The following is an 18,146-nucleotide window of genomic DNA, read 5'->3' on the forward strand; positions in this document are numbered from 1 at the left end:
CCAGAGATCATAAGCACAGAATTTTCCACTGCAATAGACCAAAGCACTGCTGCTTCTCAAACACAGCAGAAAAGTACACCCACGCTTGAAATAGCAACAACATCCCTACAATCAACACAGGAGGAAGAAGAGACTCTATCAAGGACTGCAACTGCAACAGAGACTGCTACTTCTACTATCAGCACTCAAGAAATTCCAACTTCTACTGAAACGGACACTCTTGAACCAACTGATGTCACATCTGCAAGTCAATCAACGACATCTTTGAAGGAAGCTCTACATATGAAAGTCAGTTCATGTCAACTGAAAAAGAGACAACTACAGCAATTGTTTCCTCAACAGCGCATAAAGATGCGACTACTGATGCTACAACGGATGCTTTTGCAGAAACAACTATTGAAACAGAGGCAAAAGAGTTGTCTTCAACACAAACATACACTACAATTCAAACCACACAGAGGCCCTCTACTGATATTTCTACCACAGAGAGCATAGCTGCAAGTACTGATTTTGCAACTACAAGAGCTGCAGATATTACAACAGCTGAAGAAGATGTTACCACTCCAGAGATCATAAGCACAGAATTTTCCACTGCAATAGACCAAAGCACTGCTGCTTCTCAAACACAGCAGAAAAGTACACCCACGCTTGAAATAGCAACAACATCCCTACAATCAACACAGGAGGAAGAAGAGACTCTATCAAGGACTGCAACTGCAACAGAGACTGCTACTTCTACTATCAGCACTCAAGAAATTCCAACTTCTACTGAAACGGACACTCTTGAACCAACTGATGTCACATCTGCAAGTCAATCAACGACATCTTTTGAAGGAAGCTCTACATATGAAAGTCAGTTCATGTCAACTGAAAAAGAGACAACCTACAGCAATTGTTTCATCAACAGCGCATAAAGATGCGACTACTGATGCTACAACGGATGCTTTTGCAGAAACAACTATTGAAACAGAGGCAAAAGAGTTGTCTTCAACACAAACATACACTACAATTCAAACCACACAGAGGCCCTCTACTGATATTTCTACCACAGAGAGCATAGCTGCAAGTACTGATTTTGCAACTACAAGAGCTGCAGATATTACAACAGCTGAAGAAGATGTTACCACTCCAGAGATCATAAGCACAGAATTTTCCACTGCAATAGACCAAAGCACTGCTGCTTCTCAAACACAGCAGAAAAGTACACCCACGCTTGAAATAGCAACAACATCCCTACAATCAACACAGGAGGAAGAAGAGACTCTATCAAGGACTGCAACTGCAACAGAGACTGCTACTTCTACTATCAGCACTCAAGAAATTCCAACTTCTACTGAAACGGACACTCTTGAACCAACTGATGTCACATCTGCAAGTCAATCAACGACATCTTTTGAAGGAAGCTCTACATATGAAAGTCAGTTCATGTCAACTGAAAAAGAGCAACTACAGCAGTTGTTTCGTCAACAGCGCATAAAGATGCGACTACTGATGCTACAACGGATGCTTTTGCAGAAACAACTATTGAAACAGAGGCAAAAGAGTTGTCTTCAACACAAACATACACTACAATTCAAACCACACAGAGGCCCTCTACTGATATTTCTACCACAGAGAGCATAGCTGCAAGTACTGATTTTGCAACTACAAGAGCTGCAGATATTACAACAGCTGAAGAAGATGTTACCACTCCAGAGATCATAAGCACAGAATTTTCCACTGCAATAGACCAAAGCACTGCTGCTTCTCAAACACAGCAGAAAAGTACACCCACGCTTGAAATAGCAACAACATCCCTACAATCAACACAGGAGGAAGAAGAGACTCTATCAAGGACTGCAACTGCAACAGAGACTGCTACTTCTACTATCAGCACTCAAGAAATTCCAACTTCTACTGAAACGGACACTCTTGAACCAACTGATGTCACATCTGCAAGTCAATCAACGACATCTTTTGAAGGAAGCTCTACATATGAAAGTCAGTTCATGTCAACTGAAAAAGAGACAACTACAGCAGTTGTTTCGTCAACAGCGCATAAAGACGCGACTACTGATGCTACAACGGATGCTTTTGCAGAAACAACTATTGAAACAGAGGCAAAAGAGTTGTCTTCAACACAAACATACACTACAATTCAAACCACACAGAGGCCCTCTACTGATATTTCTACCACAGAGAGCATAGCTGCAAGTACTGATTTTGCAACTACAAGAGCTGCAGATATTACAACAGCTGAAGAAGATGTTACCACTCCAGAGATCATAAGCACAGAATTTTCCACTGCAATAGACCAAAGCACTGCTGCTTCTCAAACACAGCAGAAAAGTACACCCACGCTTGAAATAGCAACAACATCCCTACAATCAACACAGGAGGAAGAAGAGACTCTATCAAGGACTGCAACTGCAACAGAGACTGCTACTTCTACTATCAGCACTCAAGAAATTCCAACTTCTACTGAAACGGACACTCTTGAACCAACTGATGTCACATCTGCAAGTCAATCAACGACATCTTTTGAAGGAAGCTCTACATATGAAAGTCAGTTCATGTCAACTGAAAAAGAGACAACTACAGCAGTTGTTTCGTCAACAGCGCATAAAGATGCGACTACTGATGCTACAACGGATGCTTTTGCAGAAACAACTATTGAAACAGAGGCAAAAGAGTTGTCTTCAACACAAACATACACTACAATTCAAACCACACAGAGGCCCTCTACTGATATTTCTACCACAGAGAGCATAGCTGCAAGTACTGATTTTGCAACTACAAGAGCTGCAGATATTACAACAGCTGAAGAAGATGTTACCACTCCAGAGATCATAAGCACAGAATTTTCCACTGCAATAGACCAAAGCACTGCTGCTTCTCAAACACAGCAGAAAAGTACACCCACGCTTGAAATAGCAACAACATCCCTACAATCAACACAGGAGGAAGAAGAGACTCTATCAAGGACTGCAACTGCAACAGAGACTGCTACTTCTACTATCAGCACTCAAGAAATTCCAACTTCTACTGAAACGGACACTCTTGAACCAACTGATGTCACATCTGCAAGTCAATCAACGACATCTTTTGAAGGAAGCTCTACATATAAAAGTCAGTTCATGTCAACTGAAAAAGAGACAACTACAGCAGTTGTTTCGTCAACAGCGCATAAAGATGCGACTACTGATGCTACAACGGATGCTTTTGCAGAAACAACTATTGAAACAGAGGCAATAGAGTTGTCTTCAACACAAACATACACTACAATTCAAACCACACAGAGGCCCTCTACTGATATTTCTACCACAGAGAGCATAGCTGCAAGTACTGATTTTGCAACTACAAGAGCTGCAGATATTACAACAGCTGAAGAAGATGTTACCACTCCAGAGATCATAAGCACAGAATTTTCCACTGCAATAGACCAAAGCACTGCTGGTTCTCAAACACAGCAGAAAAGTACACCCACGCTTGAAATAGCAACAACATCCCTACAATCAACACAGGAGGAAGAAGAGACTCTATCAAGGACTGCAACTGCAACAGAGACTGCTACTTCTACTATCAGCACTCAAGAAATTCCAACTTCTACTGAAACGGACACTCTTGAACCAACTGATGTCACATCTGCAAGTCAATCAACGACATCTTTTGAAGGAAGCTCTACATATGAAAGTCAGTTCATGTCAACTGAAAAAGAGACAACTACAGCAGTTGTTTCGTCAACAGCGCATAAAGACGCGACTACTGATGCTACAACGGATGCTTTTGCAGAAACAACTATTGAAACAGAGGCAATAGAGTTGTCTTCAACACAAACATACACTACAATTCAAACCACACAGAGGCCCTCTACTGATATTTCTACCACAGAGAGCATAGCTGCAAGTACTGATTTTGCAACTACAAGAGCTGCAGATATTACAACAGCTGAAGAAGATGTTACCACTCCAGAGATCATAAGCACAGAATTTTCCACTGCAATAGACCAAAGCACTGCTGCTTCTCAAACACAGCAGAAAAGTACACCCACGCTTGAAATAGCAACAACATCCCTACAATCAACACAGGAGGAAGAAGAGACTCTATCAAGGACTGCAACTGTAACAGAGACTGCTACTTCTACTATCAGTACTCAAGAAATTCCAACTTCTACTGAAACGGACACTCTTGAACCAACTGATGTCACATCTGCAAGTCAATCAACGACATCTTTTGAAGGAAGCTCTACATATGAAAGTCAGTTCATGTCAACTGAAAAAGAGACAACTACAGCAGTTGTTTCGTCAACAGCGCATAAAGATGCGACTACTGATGCTACAACGGATGCTTTTGCAGAAACAACTATTGAAACAGAGGCAAAAGAGTTGTCTTCAACACAAACATACACTACAATTCAAACCACACAGAGGCCCTCTACTGATATTTCTACCACAGAGAGCATAGCTGCAAGTACTGATTTTGCAACTACAAGAGCTGCAGATATTACAACAGCTGAAGATGTTACCACTCCAGAGATTATAAGCACAGAATTTTCCACTGCAATAGACCAAAGCACTGCTGCTTCTCAAACACAGCAGAAAAGTACACCCACGCTTGAAATAGCAACAACATCCCTACAATCAACACAGGAGGAAGAAGAGACTCTATCAAGGACTGCAACTGCAACAGAGACTGCTACTTCTACTATCAGCACTCAAGAAATTCCAACTTCTACTGAAACGGACACTCTTGAACCAACTGATGTCACATCTGCAAGTCAATCAACGACATCTTTTGAAGGAAGCTCTACATATGAAAGTCAGTTCATGTCAACTGAAAAAGAGACAACTACAGCAGTTGTTTTCGTCAACAGCGCATAAAGATGCGACTACTGATGCTACAACGGATGCTTTTGCAGAAACAACTATTGAAACAGAGGCAAAAGAGTTGTCTTCAACACAAACATACACTACAATTCAAACCACACAGAGGCCCTCTACTGATATTTCTACCACAGAGAGCATAGCTGCAAGTACTGATTTTGCAACTACAAGAGCTGCAGATATTACAACAGCTGAAGATGTTACCACTCCAGAGATCATAAGCACAGAATTTTCCACTGCAATAGACCAAAGCACTGCTGCTTCTCAAACACAGCAGAAAAGTACACCCACGCTTGAAATAGCAACAACATCCCTACAATCAACACAGGAGGAAGAAGAGAGTCTATCAAGGACTGCAACTGCAACAGAGACTGCTACTTCTACTATCAGCACTCAAGAAATTCCAACTTCTACTGAAACGGACACTCTTGAACCAACTGATGTCACATCTGCAAGTCAATCAACGACATCTTTTGAAGGAAGCTCTACATATGAAAGTCAGTTCATGTCAACTGAAAAAGAGACAACTAAAGCAGTTGTTTCGTCAACAGCGCATAAAGATGCGACTACTGATGCTACAACGGATGCTTTTGCAGAAACAACTATTGAAACAGAGGCAATAGAGTTGTCTTCAACACAAACATACACTACAATTCAAACCACACAGAGGCCCTCTACTGATATTTCTACCACAGAGAGCATAGCTGCAAGTACTGATTTTGCAACTACAAGAGCTGCAGATATTACAACAGCTGAAGAAGATGTTACCACTCCAGAGATCATAAGCACAGAATTTTCCACTGCAATAGACCAAAGCACTGCTGCTTCTCAAACACAGCAGAAAAGTACACCCACGCTTGAAATAGCAACAACATCCCTACAATCAACACAGGAGGAAGAAGAGACTCTATCAAGGACTGCAACTGCAACAGAGACTGCTACTTCTACTATCAGCACTCAAGAAATTCCAACTTCTACTGAAACGGACACTCTTGAACCAACTGATGTCACATCTGCAAGTCAATCAACGACATCTTTTGAAGGAAGCTCTACATATGAAATCAGTTCATGTCAACTGAAGCAGACACAACTACAGCTGTTGCCTCCTCAACAGGGGTTAGAGATGCAACTACTGATGCAACAACAAATGCTTTTTCAGAAACAACTATTGAAACAGAGGCAATAGAGTTGTCTTCAACCAAAACATACACTACCATTCAAATTACACAGAAGCCCTCTACCGATATTCCTAGCACAGAGAGCATAGCTGCAAGTACTGATTTTGCAACTACAAGAGCTGCAGATATTACAACAGCTGAAGAAGATGTTACCACTCCAGAGATCATAAGCACAGAATTTTCCACTGCAATAGACCAAAGCACTGCTGCTTCTCAAACACAGCAGAAAAGTACACCCACGCTTGAAATAGCAACAACATCCCTACAATCAACACAGGAGGAAGAAGAGACTCTATCAAGGACTGCAACTGCAACAGAGACTGCTACTTCTACTATCAGCACTCAAGAAATTCCAACTTCTACTGAAACGGACACTCTTGAACCAACTGATGTCACATCTGCAAGTCAATCAACGACATCTTTTGAAGGAAGCTCTACATATGAAAGTCAGTTCATGTCAACTGAAAAAGAGACAACTACAGCAATTGTTTCCTCAACAGCTCATAAATCAGAGATGCAACTACTGATGCAACAACAAATGCTTTTTCAGAAACAACTATTGAAAAAGAGGCAATAGAGTTGTCTTCAACACAAACATACACTACAATTCAAACCACACAGAGGCCCTCTACTGATATTTCTACCACAGAGAGCATAGCTGCAAGTACTGATTTTGCAACTACAAGAGCTGCAGATATTACAACAGCTGAAGAAGATGTTACCACTCCAGAGATCATAAGCACAGAATTTTCCACTGCAATAGACCAAAGCACTGCTGCTTCTCAAACACAGCAGAAAAGTACACCCACGCTTGAAATAGCAACAACATCCCTACAATCAACACAGGAGGAAGAAGAGACTCTATCAAGGACTGCAACTGCAACAGAGACTGCTACTTCTACTATCAGCACTCAAGAAATTCCAACTTCTACTGAAACGGACACTCTTGAACCAACTGATGTCACATCTGCAAGTCAATCAACGACATCTTTTGAAGGAAGCTCTACATATGAAAGTCAGTTCATGTCAACTGAAAAAGAGACAACTACAGCAGTTGTTTCCTCAACAGCGCATAAAGATGCGACTACTGATGCTACAACGGATGCTTTTGCAGAAACAACTATTGAAACAGAGGCAATAGAGTTGTCTTCAACACAAACATACACTACAATTCAAACCACACAGAGGCCCTCTACTGATATTTCTACCACAGAGAGCATAGCTGCAAGTACTGATTTTGCAACTACAAGAGCTGCAGATATTACAACAGCTGAAGAAGATGTTACCACTCCAGAGATCATAAGCACAGAATTTTCCACTGCAATAGACCAAAGCACTGCTGCTTCTCAAACACAGCAGAAAAGTACACCCACGCTTGAAATAGCAACAACATCCCTACAATCAACACAGGAGGAAGAAGAGACTCTATCAAGGACTGCAACTGCAACAGAGACTGCTACTTCTACTATCAGCACTCAAGAAATTCCAACTTCTACTGAAACGGACACTCTTGAACCAACTGATGTCACATCTGCAAGTCAATCAACGACATCTTTTGAAGGAAGCTCTACATATGAAAGTCATTTCATGTCAACTGAAGCAGACACAACTACAGCTGTTGCCTCCTCAACAGGGGTTAGAGATGCAACTACTGATGCAACAACAAATGCTTTTTCAGAAACAACTATTGAAACAGAGGCAATAGAGTTGTCTTCAACCAAAACATACACTACCATTCAAATTACACAGAAGCCCTCTACCAATATTCCTAGCACAGAGAGCATAGCTGCAAGTACTGATTTTGCAACTACAAGAGCTGCAGATATTACAACAGCTGAAGAAGATGTTACCACTCCAGAGATCATAAGCACAGAATTTTCCACTGCAATAGACCAAAGCACTGCTGCTTCTCAAACACAGCAGAAAAGTACACCCACGCTTGAAATAGCAACAACATCCCTACAATCAACACAGGAGGAAGAAGAGACTCTATCAAGGACTGCAACTGCAACAGAGACTGCTACTTCTACTATCAGCACTCAAGAAATTCCAACTTCTACTGAAACGGACACTCTTGAACCAACTGATGTCACATCTGCAAGTCAATCAACGACATCTTTTGAAGGAAGCTCTACATATGAAAGTCAGTTCATGTCAACTGAAAAGAGACAACTACAGCAATTGTTTCCTCAACAGCGCATAAAGATGCAACTACTGATTCTACAACGGATGCTTTTGCAGAAACAACTATTGAAACAGAGGCAAAAGAGTTGTCTTCACACAAACATACACTACAATAACAAACCACACAGAGGCCCTCTACTGATATTTCTACCACAGAGAGCATAGCTGCAAGTACTGATTTTGCAACTACAAGAGCTGCAGATATTACAACAGCTGAAGAAGATGTTACCACTCCAGAGATCATAAGCACAGAATTTTCCACTGCAATAGACCAAAGCACTGCTGCTTCTCAAACACAGCAGAAAAGTACACCCACGCTTGAAATAGCAACAACATCCTTACAATCAACACAGGAGGAAGAAGAGATTCTATCAAGGACTGCAACTGCAACAGAGACTGCTACTTCTACTATCAGCACTGAAGAAATTCCAACTTCTACTGAAACGGACACTCTTGAACCAACTGATGTCACATCTGTAAGTCAATCAACGACATCTTTTGAAGGAAGCTCTACATATGAAAGTCAGTTCATGTCAACTGAAAAGAGACAACTACAGCAATTGTTTCGTCAACAGCGCATAAAGATGCGACTACTGATGCTACAACGGATGCTTTTGCAGAAACAACTATTGAAACAGAGGCAAAAGAGTTGTCTTCAACACAAACATACACTACAATTCAAACCACACAGAGGCCCTCTACTGATATTTCTACCACAGAGAGCATAGCTGCAAGTACTGATTTTGCAACTACAAGAGCTGCAGATATTACAACAGCTGAAGAAGATGTTACCACTCCAGAGATCATAAGCACAGAATTTTCCACTGCAATAGACCAAAGCACTGCTGCTTCTCAAACACAGCAGAAAAGTACACCCACGCTTGAAATAGCAACAACATCCCTACAATCAACACAGGAGGAAGAAGAGACTCTATCAAGGACTGCAACTGCAACAGAGACTGCTACTTCTACTATCAGCACTCAAGAAATTCCAACTTCTACTGAAACGGACACTCTTGAACCAACTGATGTCACATCTGCAAGTCAATCAACGACATCTTTTGAAGGAAGCTCTACATATGAAAGTCAGTTCATGTCAACTGAAAAAGAGACAACTACAGCAGTTGTTTCGTCAACAGCGCATAAAGATGCGACTACTGATGCTACAACGGATGCTTTTGCAGAAACAACTATTGAAACAGAGGCAAAAGAGTTGTCTTCAACACAAACATACACTACAATTCAAACCACACAGAGGCCCTCTACTGATATTTCTACCACAGAGAGCATAGCTGCAAGTACTGATTTTGCAACTACAAGAGCTGCAGATATTACAACAGCTGAAGAAGATGTTACCACTCCAGAGATCATAAGCACAGAATTTTCCACTGCATAGACCAAAGCACTGCTGCTTCTCAAACACAGCAGAAAAGTACACCCACGCTTGAAATAGCAACAACATCCCTACAATCAACACAGGAGGAAGAAGAGACTCTATCAAGGACTGCAACTGCAACAGAGACTGCTACTTCTACTATCAGCACTCAAGAAATTCCAACTTCTACTGAAACGGACACTCTTGAACCAACTGATGTCACATCTGCAAGTCAATCAACGACATCTTTTGAAGGAAGCTCTACATATGAAAGTCAGTTCATGTCAACTGAAAAAGAGACAACTACAGCAATTGTTTCGTCAACAGCGCATAAAGATGCGACTACTGATGCTACAACGGATGCTTTTGCAGAAACAACTATTGAAACAGAGGCAATAGAGTTGTCTTCAACACAAACATACACTACAATTCAAACCACACAGAGGCCCTCTACTGATATTTCTACCACAGAGAGCATAGCTGCAAGTACTGATTTTGCAACTACAAGAGCTGCAGATATTACAACAGCTGAAGAAGATGTTACCACTCCAGAGATCATAAGCACAGAATTTTCCACTGCAATAGACCAAAGCACTGCTGCTTCTCAAACACAGCAGAAAAGTACACCCACGCTTGAAATAGCAACAACATCCCTACAATCAACAAAGGAGGAAGAAGAGACTCTATCAAGGACTGCAACTGCAACAGAGACTGCTACTTCTACTATCAGCACTCAAGAAATTCCAACTTCTACTGAAACGGACACTCTTGAACCAACTGATGTCACATCTGCAAGTCAATCAACGACATCTTTTGAAGGAAGCTCTACATATGAAAGTCAGTTCATGTCAACTGAAAAAGAGACAACTACAGCAGTTGTTTCGTCAACAGCGCATAAAGATGCGACTACTGATGCTACAACAGATGCTTATGCAGAAACAACTATTGAAACAGAGGCAAAAGAGTTTGTCTTCAACACAAACATACACTACAATTCAAACCACACAGAGGCCCTCTACTGATATTTCTACCACAGAGAGCATAGCTGCAAGTACTGATTTTGCAACTACAAGAGCTGCAGATATTACAACAGCTGAAGAAGATGTTACCACTCCAGAGATCATAAGCACAGAATTTTCCACTGCAATAGACCAAAGCACTGCTGCTTCTCAAACACAGCAGAAAAGTACACCCACGCTTGAAATAGCAACAACATCCCTACAATCAACACAGGAGGAAGAAGAGACTCTATCAAGGACTGCAACTGCAACAGAGACTGCTACTTCTACTATCAGCACTCAAGAAATTCCAACTTCTACTGAAACGGACACTCTTGAACCAACTGATGTCACATCTGCAAGTCAATCAACGACATCTTTTGAAGGAAGCTCTACATATGAAAGTCAGTTCATGTCAACTGAAAAAGAGACAACTACAGCAATTGTTTCCTCAACAGCGCATAAAGATGCGACTACTGATGCTACAACGGATGCTTTTGCAGAAACAACTATTGAAACAGAGGCAATAGAGTTGTCTTCAACACAAACATACACTACAATTCAAACCACACAGAGGCCCTCTACTGATATTTCTACCACAGAGAGCATAGCTGCAAGTACTGATTTTGCAACTACAAGAGCTGCAGATATTACAACAGCTGAAGAAGATGTTACCACTCCAGAGATCATAAGCACAGAATTTTCCACTGCAATAGACCAAAGCACTGCTGCTTCTCAAACACAGCAGAAAAGTACACCCACGCTTGAAATAGCAACAACATCCCTACAATCAACACAGGAGGAAGAAGAGACTCTACAAGGACTGCAACTGCAACAGAGACTGCTACTTCTACTATCAGCACTCAAGAAATTCCAACTTCTACTGAAACGGACACTCTTGAACCAACTGATGTCACATCTGCAAGTCAATCAACGATATCTTTTGAAGGAAGCTCTACATATGAAAGTCAGTTCATGTCAACTGAAAAAGAGACAACTACAGCAATTGGTTTTGAAACAGAGGCAATAGAGTTGTCTTCAACACAAACATACACTACAATTCAAACCACACAGAGGCCCTCTACTGATATTTCTACCACAGAGAGCATAGCTGCAAGTACTGATTTTGCAACTACAAGAGCTGCAGATATTACAACAGCTGAAGAAGATGTTACCACTCCAGAGATCATAAGCACAGAATTTTCCACTGCAATAGACCAAAGCACTGCTGCTTCTCAAACACAGCAGAAAAGTACACCCACGCTTGAAATAGCAACAACATCCCTACAATCAACACAGGAGGAAGAAGAGACTCTATCAAGGACTGCAACTGCAACAGAGACTGCTATTTCTACAATCAGCACTCAAGAAATTCTAACTTCTACTGAAACGGACACTCTTGAACCAACTGATGTCACATCTGCAAGTCAATCAACGACATCTTTTGAAGGAAGCTCTACATATGAAAGTCAGTTCATGTCAACTGAAAAAGAGACAACTACAGCAATTGTTTCCTCAACAGCGCATAAAGATGCGACTACTGATGCTACAACGGATGCTTTTGCAGAAACAACTATTGAAACAGAGGCAATAGAGTTGTCTTCAACACAAACACACACTACAATTCAAACCACACAGAGGCCCTCTACTGATATTTCTACCACAGAGAGCATAGCTGCAAGTACTGATTTTGCAACTACAAGAGCTGCAGATATTACAACAGCTGAAGAAGATGTTATCACTCCAGAGATCATAAGCACAGAATTTTCCACTGCAATAGACCAAAGCACTGCTGCTTCTCAAACACAGCAGAAAAGTACACCCACGCTTGAAATAGCAACAACATCCCTACAATCAACACAGGAGGAAGAAGAGACTCTATCAACGACTGCAACTGCAACAGAGACTGCTACTTCTACTATCAGCACTCAAGAAATTCCAACTTCTACTGAAACGGACACTCTTGAACCAACTGATGTCACATCTGCAAGTCAATCAACGACATCTTTTGAAGGAAGCTCTACATATGAAAGTCATTCATGTCAACTGAAAAAGAGACAACTACAGCAGTTGTTTCCTCAACAGCGCATAAAGATGCGACTACTGATGCTACAAAGGATGCTTTTGCAGAAACAACTTTTGAAACAGAGGCAATAGAGTTGTCTTCAACCCAAACATACACTTCAATTCAAACCACACAGAGGCCCTCTACTGATATCTCTACCACAGAGTGCATAGCTGCAAGTACTGATTTTGCAACTACAAGAGCTGCAGATATTACAACAGCTGAAGAAGATGTTACCACTCCAGAGATCATAAGCACAGAATTTTCCACTGCAATAGACCAAAGCACTGCTGCTTCTCAAACACAGCAGAAAAGTACACCCACGCTTGAAATAGCAACAACATCCCTACAATCAACACAGGAGGAAGAAGAGACTCTATCAAGGACTGCAACTGCAACAGAGACTGCTACTTCTACTATCAGCACTCAAGAAATTCCAACTTCTACTGAAACGGACACTCTTGAACCAACTGATGTCACATCTGCAAGTCAATCAACGACATCTTTTGAAGGAAGCTCTACATATGAAAGTCAGTTCATGTCAACTGAAAAAGAGACAACTACAGCAGTTGTTTCGTCAACAGCGCATAAAGATGCGACTACTGATGCTTCAACGGATGCTTTTGCAGAAACAACTATTGAAACAGAGGCAAAAGAGTTGTCTTCAACACAAACATACACTACAATTCAAACCACACAGAGGCCCTCTACTGATATTTCTACCACAGAGAGCATAGCTGCAAGTACTGATTTTGCAACTACAAGAGCTGCAGATATTACAACAGCTGAAGAAGATGTTACCACTCCAGAGATTATAAGCACAGAATTTTCCACTGCTATAGACCAAAGCACTGCTGCTTCTCAAACACAGCAGAAAAGTACACCCACGCTTGAAATAGCAACAACATCCCTACAATCAACACAGGAGGAAGAAGAGACTCTATCAAGGACTGCAACTGCAACAGAGACTGCTACTTCTACTATCAGCACTCAAGAAATTCCAACTTCTACTGAAACGGACACTCTTGAACCAACTGATGTCACATCTGCAAGTCAATCAACGACATCTTTTGAAGGAAGCTCTACATATGAAAGTCAGTTCATGTCAACTGAAAAAGAGACAACTACAGCAGTTGTTTCGTCAACAGCGCATAAAGATGCGACTACTGATGCTTCAACGGATGCTTTTGCAGAAACAACTATTGAAACAGAGGCAAAAGAGTTGTCTTCAACACAAACATACACTACAATTCAAACCACACAGAGGCCCTCTACTGATATTTCTACCACAGAGAGCATAGCTGCAAGTACTGATTTTGCAACTACAAGAGCTGCAGATATTACAACAGCTGAAGAAGATGTTACCACTCCAGAGATTATAAGCACAGAATTTTCCACTGCAATAGACCAAAGCACTGCTGCTTCTCAAACACAGCAGAAAGTACACCCACGCTTGAAATAGCAACAACATCCCTACAATCAACAAAGGAGGAAGAAGAGAGTCTATCAAGGACTGCAACTGCAACAGAGACTGCTACTTCTACTATCAGCACTCAAGAAATTCCAACTTCTACTGAAACGGACACTCTTGAACCAACTGATGTCACATCTGCAAGTCAATCAACGACATCTTTTGAAGGACGCTCTACATATGAAAGTCAGTTCATGTCAACTGAAAAAGAGACAACTACAGCAGTTGTTTCGTCAACAGCGCATAAAGATGCGACTACTGATGCTACAACAGATGCTTATGCAGAAACAACTATTGAAACAGAGGCAAAAGAGTTGTCTTCAACACAAACATACACTACAATTCAAACCACACAGAGGCCCTCTACTGATATTTCTACCACAGAGAGCATAGCTTCAAGTACTGATTTTGCAACTACAAGAGCTGCAGATATTACAACAGCTGAAGAAGATGTTACCACTCCAGAGATCATAAGCACAGAATTTTCCACTGCAATAGAATAAAGAACTGCTGCTTCTCAAACACAGCAGAAAAGTACACCTACGCTTGAAATAGCAACAACATCCTTACAATCAACACAGGAGGAAGAAGAGACTCTATCAAGGACTGCAACTGCAACAGAGACTGCTACTTCTACTATCAGCACTCAAGAAATTCCAACTTCTACTGAAACGGACACTCTTGAACCAACTGATGTCACATCTACAAGTCAATCAACGACATCTTTTGAAGGAAGCTCTACATATGAAAGTCAGTTCATGTCAACTGAAAAAGAGACAACTACAGCAGTTGTTTCGTCAACAGCGCATAAAGATGCGACTACTGATGCTACAACGGATGCTTTTGCAGAAACAACTATTGAAACAGAGGCAAAAGAGTTGTCTTCAACACAAACATACACTACAATTCAAACCACACAGAGGCCCTCTACTGATATTTCTACCACAGAGAGCATAGCTGCAAGTACTGATTTTGCAACTACAAGAGCTGCAGATATTACAACAGCTGAAGAAGATGTTACCACTCCAGAGATCATAAGCACAGAATTTTCCACTGCAATAGACCAAAGCACTGCTGCTTCTCAAACACAGCAGAAAAGTACACCCACGCTTGAAATAGCAACAACATCCCTACAATCAACACAGGAGGAAGAAGAGACTCTATCAAGGACTGCAACTGCAACAGAGACTGCTACTTCTACTATCAGCACTCAAGAAATTCCAACTTCTACTGAAACGGACACTCTTGAACCAACTGATGTCACATCTGCAAGTCAATCAACGACATCTTTTGAAGGAAGCTCTACATATGAAAGTCAGTTCATGTCAACTGAAAAAGAGACAACTACAGCAATTGGTTTTGAAACAGAGGCAATAGAGTTGTCTTCAACACAAACATACACTACAATTCAAACCACACAGAGGCCCTCTACTGATATTTCTACCACAGAGAGCATAGCTGCAAGTACTGATTTTGCAACTACAAGAGCTGCAGATATTACAACAGCTGAAGAAGATGTTACCACTCCAGAGATCATAAGCACAGAATTTTCCACTGCAATAGACCAAAGCACTGCTGCTTCTCAAACACAGCAGAAAAGTACACCCACGCTTGAAATAGCAACAACATCCCTACAATCAACACAGGAGGAAGAAGAGATTCTATCAAGGACTGCAACTGCAACAGAGACTGCTATTTCTACAATCAGCACTCAAGAAATTCTAACTTCTACTGAAACGGACACTCTTGAACCAACTGATGTCACATCTGCAAGTCAATCAACGACATCTTTTGAAGGAAGCTCTACATATGAAAGTCAGTTCATATCAACTGAAAAAGAGACAACTACAGCAATTGTTTCCTCAACAGCGCATAAAGATGCGACTACTGATGCTACAACGGATGCTTTTGCAGAAACAACTATTGAAACAGAGGCAATAGAGTTGTCTTCAACACAAACACACACTACAATTCAAACCACACAGAGGCCCTCTACTGATATTTCTACCACAGAGAGCATAGCTGCAAGTACTGATTTTGCAACTACAAGAGCTGCAGATATTACAACAGCTGAAGAAGATGTTATCACTCCAGAGATCATAAGCACAGAATTTTCCACTGCAATAGACCAAAGCACTGCTGCTTCTCAAACACAGCAGAAAAGTACACCCACGCTTGAAATAGCAACAACATCCCTACAATCAACACAGGAGGAAGAAGAGACTCTATCAACGACTGCAACTGCAACAGAGACTGCTACTTCTACTATCAGCACTCAAGAAATTCCAACTTCTACTGAAACGGACACTCTTGAACCAACTGATGTCACATCTGCAAGTCAATCAACGACATCTTTTGAAGGAAGCTCTACATATGAAAGTCAGTTCATGTCAACTGAAAAAGAGACAACTACAGCAGTTGTTTCCTCAACAGCGCATAAAGATGCGACTACTGATGCTACAAAGGATGCTTTTGCAGAAACAACTTTTGAAACAGAGGCAATAGAGTTGTCTTCAACACAAACATACACTACAATTCAAACCACACAGAGGCCCTCTACTGATATTTCTACCACAGAGAGCATAGCTGCAAGTACTGATTTTGCAACTACAAGAGCTGCAGATATTACAACAGCTGAAGAAGATGTTACCACTCCAGAGATCATAAGCACAGAATTTTCCACTGCAATAGACCAAAGCACTGCTGCTTCTCAAACACAGCAGAAAAGTACACCCACGCTTGAAATAGCAACAACATCCCTACAATCAACACAGGAGGAAGAAGAGACTCTATCAACGACTGCAACTGCAACAGAGACTGCTACTTCTACTATCAGCACTCAAGAAATTCCAACTTCTACTGAAACGGACACTCTTGAACCAACTGATGTCACATCTGCAAGTCAATCAACGACATCTTTTGAAGGAAGCTCTACATATGAAAGTCAGTTCATGTCAACTGAAAAAGAGACAACTACAGCAGTTGTTTCCTCAACAGCGCATAAAGATGCGACTACTGATGCTACAACGGATGCTTTTGCAGAAACAACTATTGAAACAGAGGCAATAGAGTTGTCTTCAACACAAACACACACTACAATTCAAACCACACAGAGGCCCTCTACTGATATTTCTACCGCAGAGAGCATAGCTGCAAGTACTGATTTTGCAACTACAAGAGCTGCAGATATTACAACAGCTGAAGAAGATGTTACCACTCCAGAGATCATAAGCACAGAATTTTCCACTGCAATAGACCAAAGCACTGCTGCTTCTCAAACACAGCAGAAAAGTAGATCCACGCTTGAAATAGCAACAACATCCCTACAAACAACACAGGAGGAAGAAGAGACTCTATCAAGGACTGCAACTGCAACAGAGACTGCTACTTCTACTATCAGCACTCAAGAAATTCCAACTTCTACTGAAACGGACACTCTTGAACCAACTGATGTCACATCTGCAAGTCAATCAACGACATCTTTTGAAGGAAGCTCTACATATGAAAGTCAGTTCATGTCAACTGAAAAAGAGACTGGTACTTCTACTATCAGCACTCAAGAAATTCTAACTTCTACTGAAACGGACACTCTTGAACCAACTGATGTCACATCTGCAAGTCAATCAACGACATCTTTTGAAGGAAGCTCTACATATGAAAGTCAGTTCATGTCAACTGAAAAAGAGACAACTAAAGCAATTGGTTTTGAAACAGAGGCAATAGAGTTGTCTTCAACACAAACATACACTACAATTCAAACCACACAGAGGCCCTCTACTGATATTCCTAGCACAGAGAGCATAGCTGCAAGTACTGATTTTGCAACTACAAGAGCTGCAGATAAAGACTGCAGATATTAGAACAGCTGAAGAAGATGTTACCACTCCAGAGATCATAAGCACAGAATTTTCCACTGCAATAGACCAAAGCACTGCTGCTTCTCAAACACAGCAGAAAAGTACACCCAGGATTGAAACAGCAACAACATCTCTACAATCAACACAGGAGGAAGA

General features: G+C 41.2%; 1 protein-coding gene across 1 annotated transcript; it reads left to right on the forward strand.

Annotated features, from left to right (window-relative positions):
• The first annotated feature begins 296 nt into the window (after positions 1-296).
• LOC139117873 (serine-rich adhesin for platelets-like) lies at positions 297-17,993 on the forward strand. The gene is made up of 13 exons (XM_070681107.1): positions 297-852; positions 1,052-1,417; positions 1,615-4,797; positions 4,997-5,978; positions 6,116-6,486; positions 6,690-8,183; positions 8,381-8,700; positions 8,916-9,575; positions 9,704-10,436; positions 10,636-11,564; positions 11,672-12,583; positions 12,799-14,103; positions 14,715-17,993. Exons 1-13 carry the CDS (start codon positions 297-299, stop codon positions 17,991-17,993), a joined length of 15,090 nt encoding a protein of 5,029 aa, XP_070537208.1.
• Positions 17,994-18,146: the final 153 nt, after the last annotated feature.

The sequence above is a fragment of the Ptychodera flava genome, chromosome 18 (assembly GCF_041260155.1).
Source record: "Ptychodera flava strain L36383 chromosome 18, AS_Pfla_20210202, whole genome shotgun sequence".
Taxonomy (NCBI): Eukaryota; Metazoa; Hemichordata; class Enteropneusta; family Ptychoderidae; genus Ptychodera; species Ptychodera flava.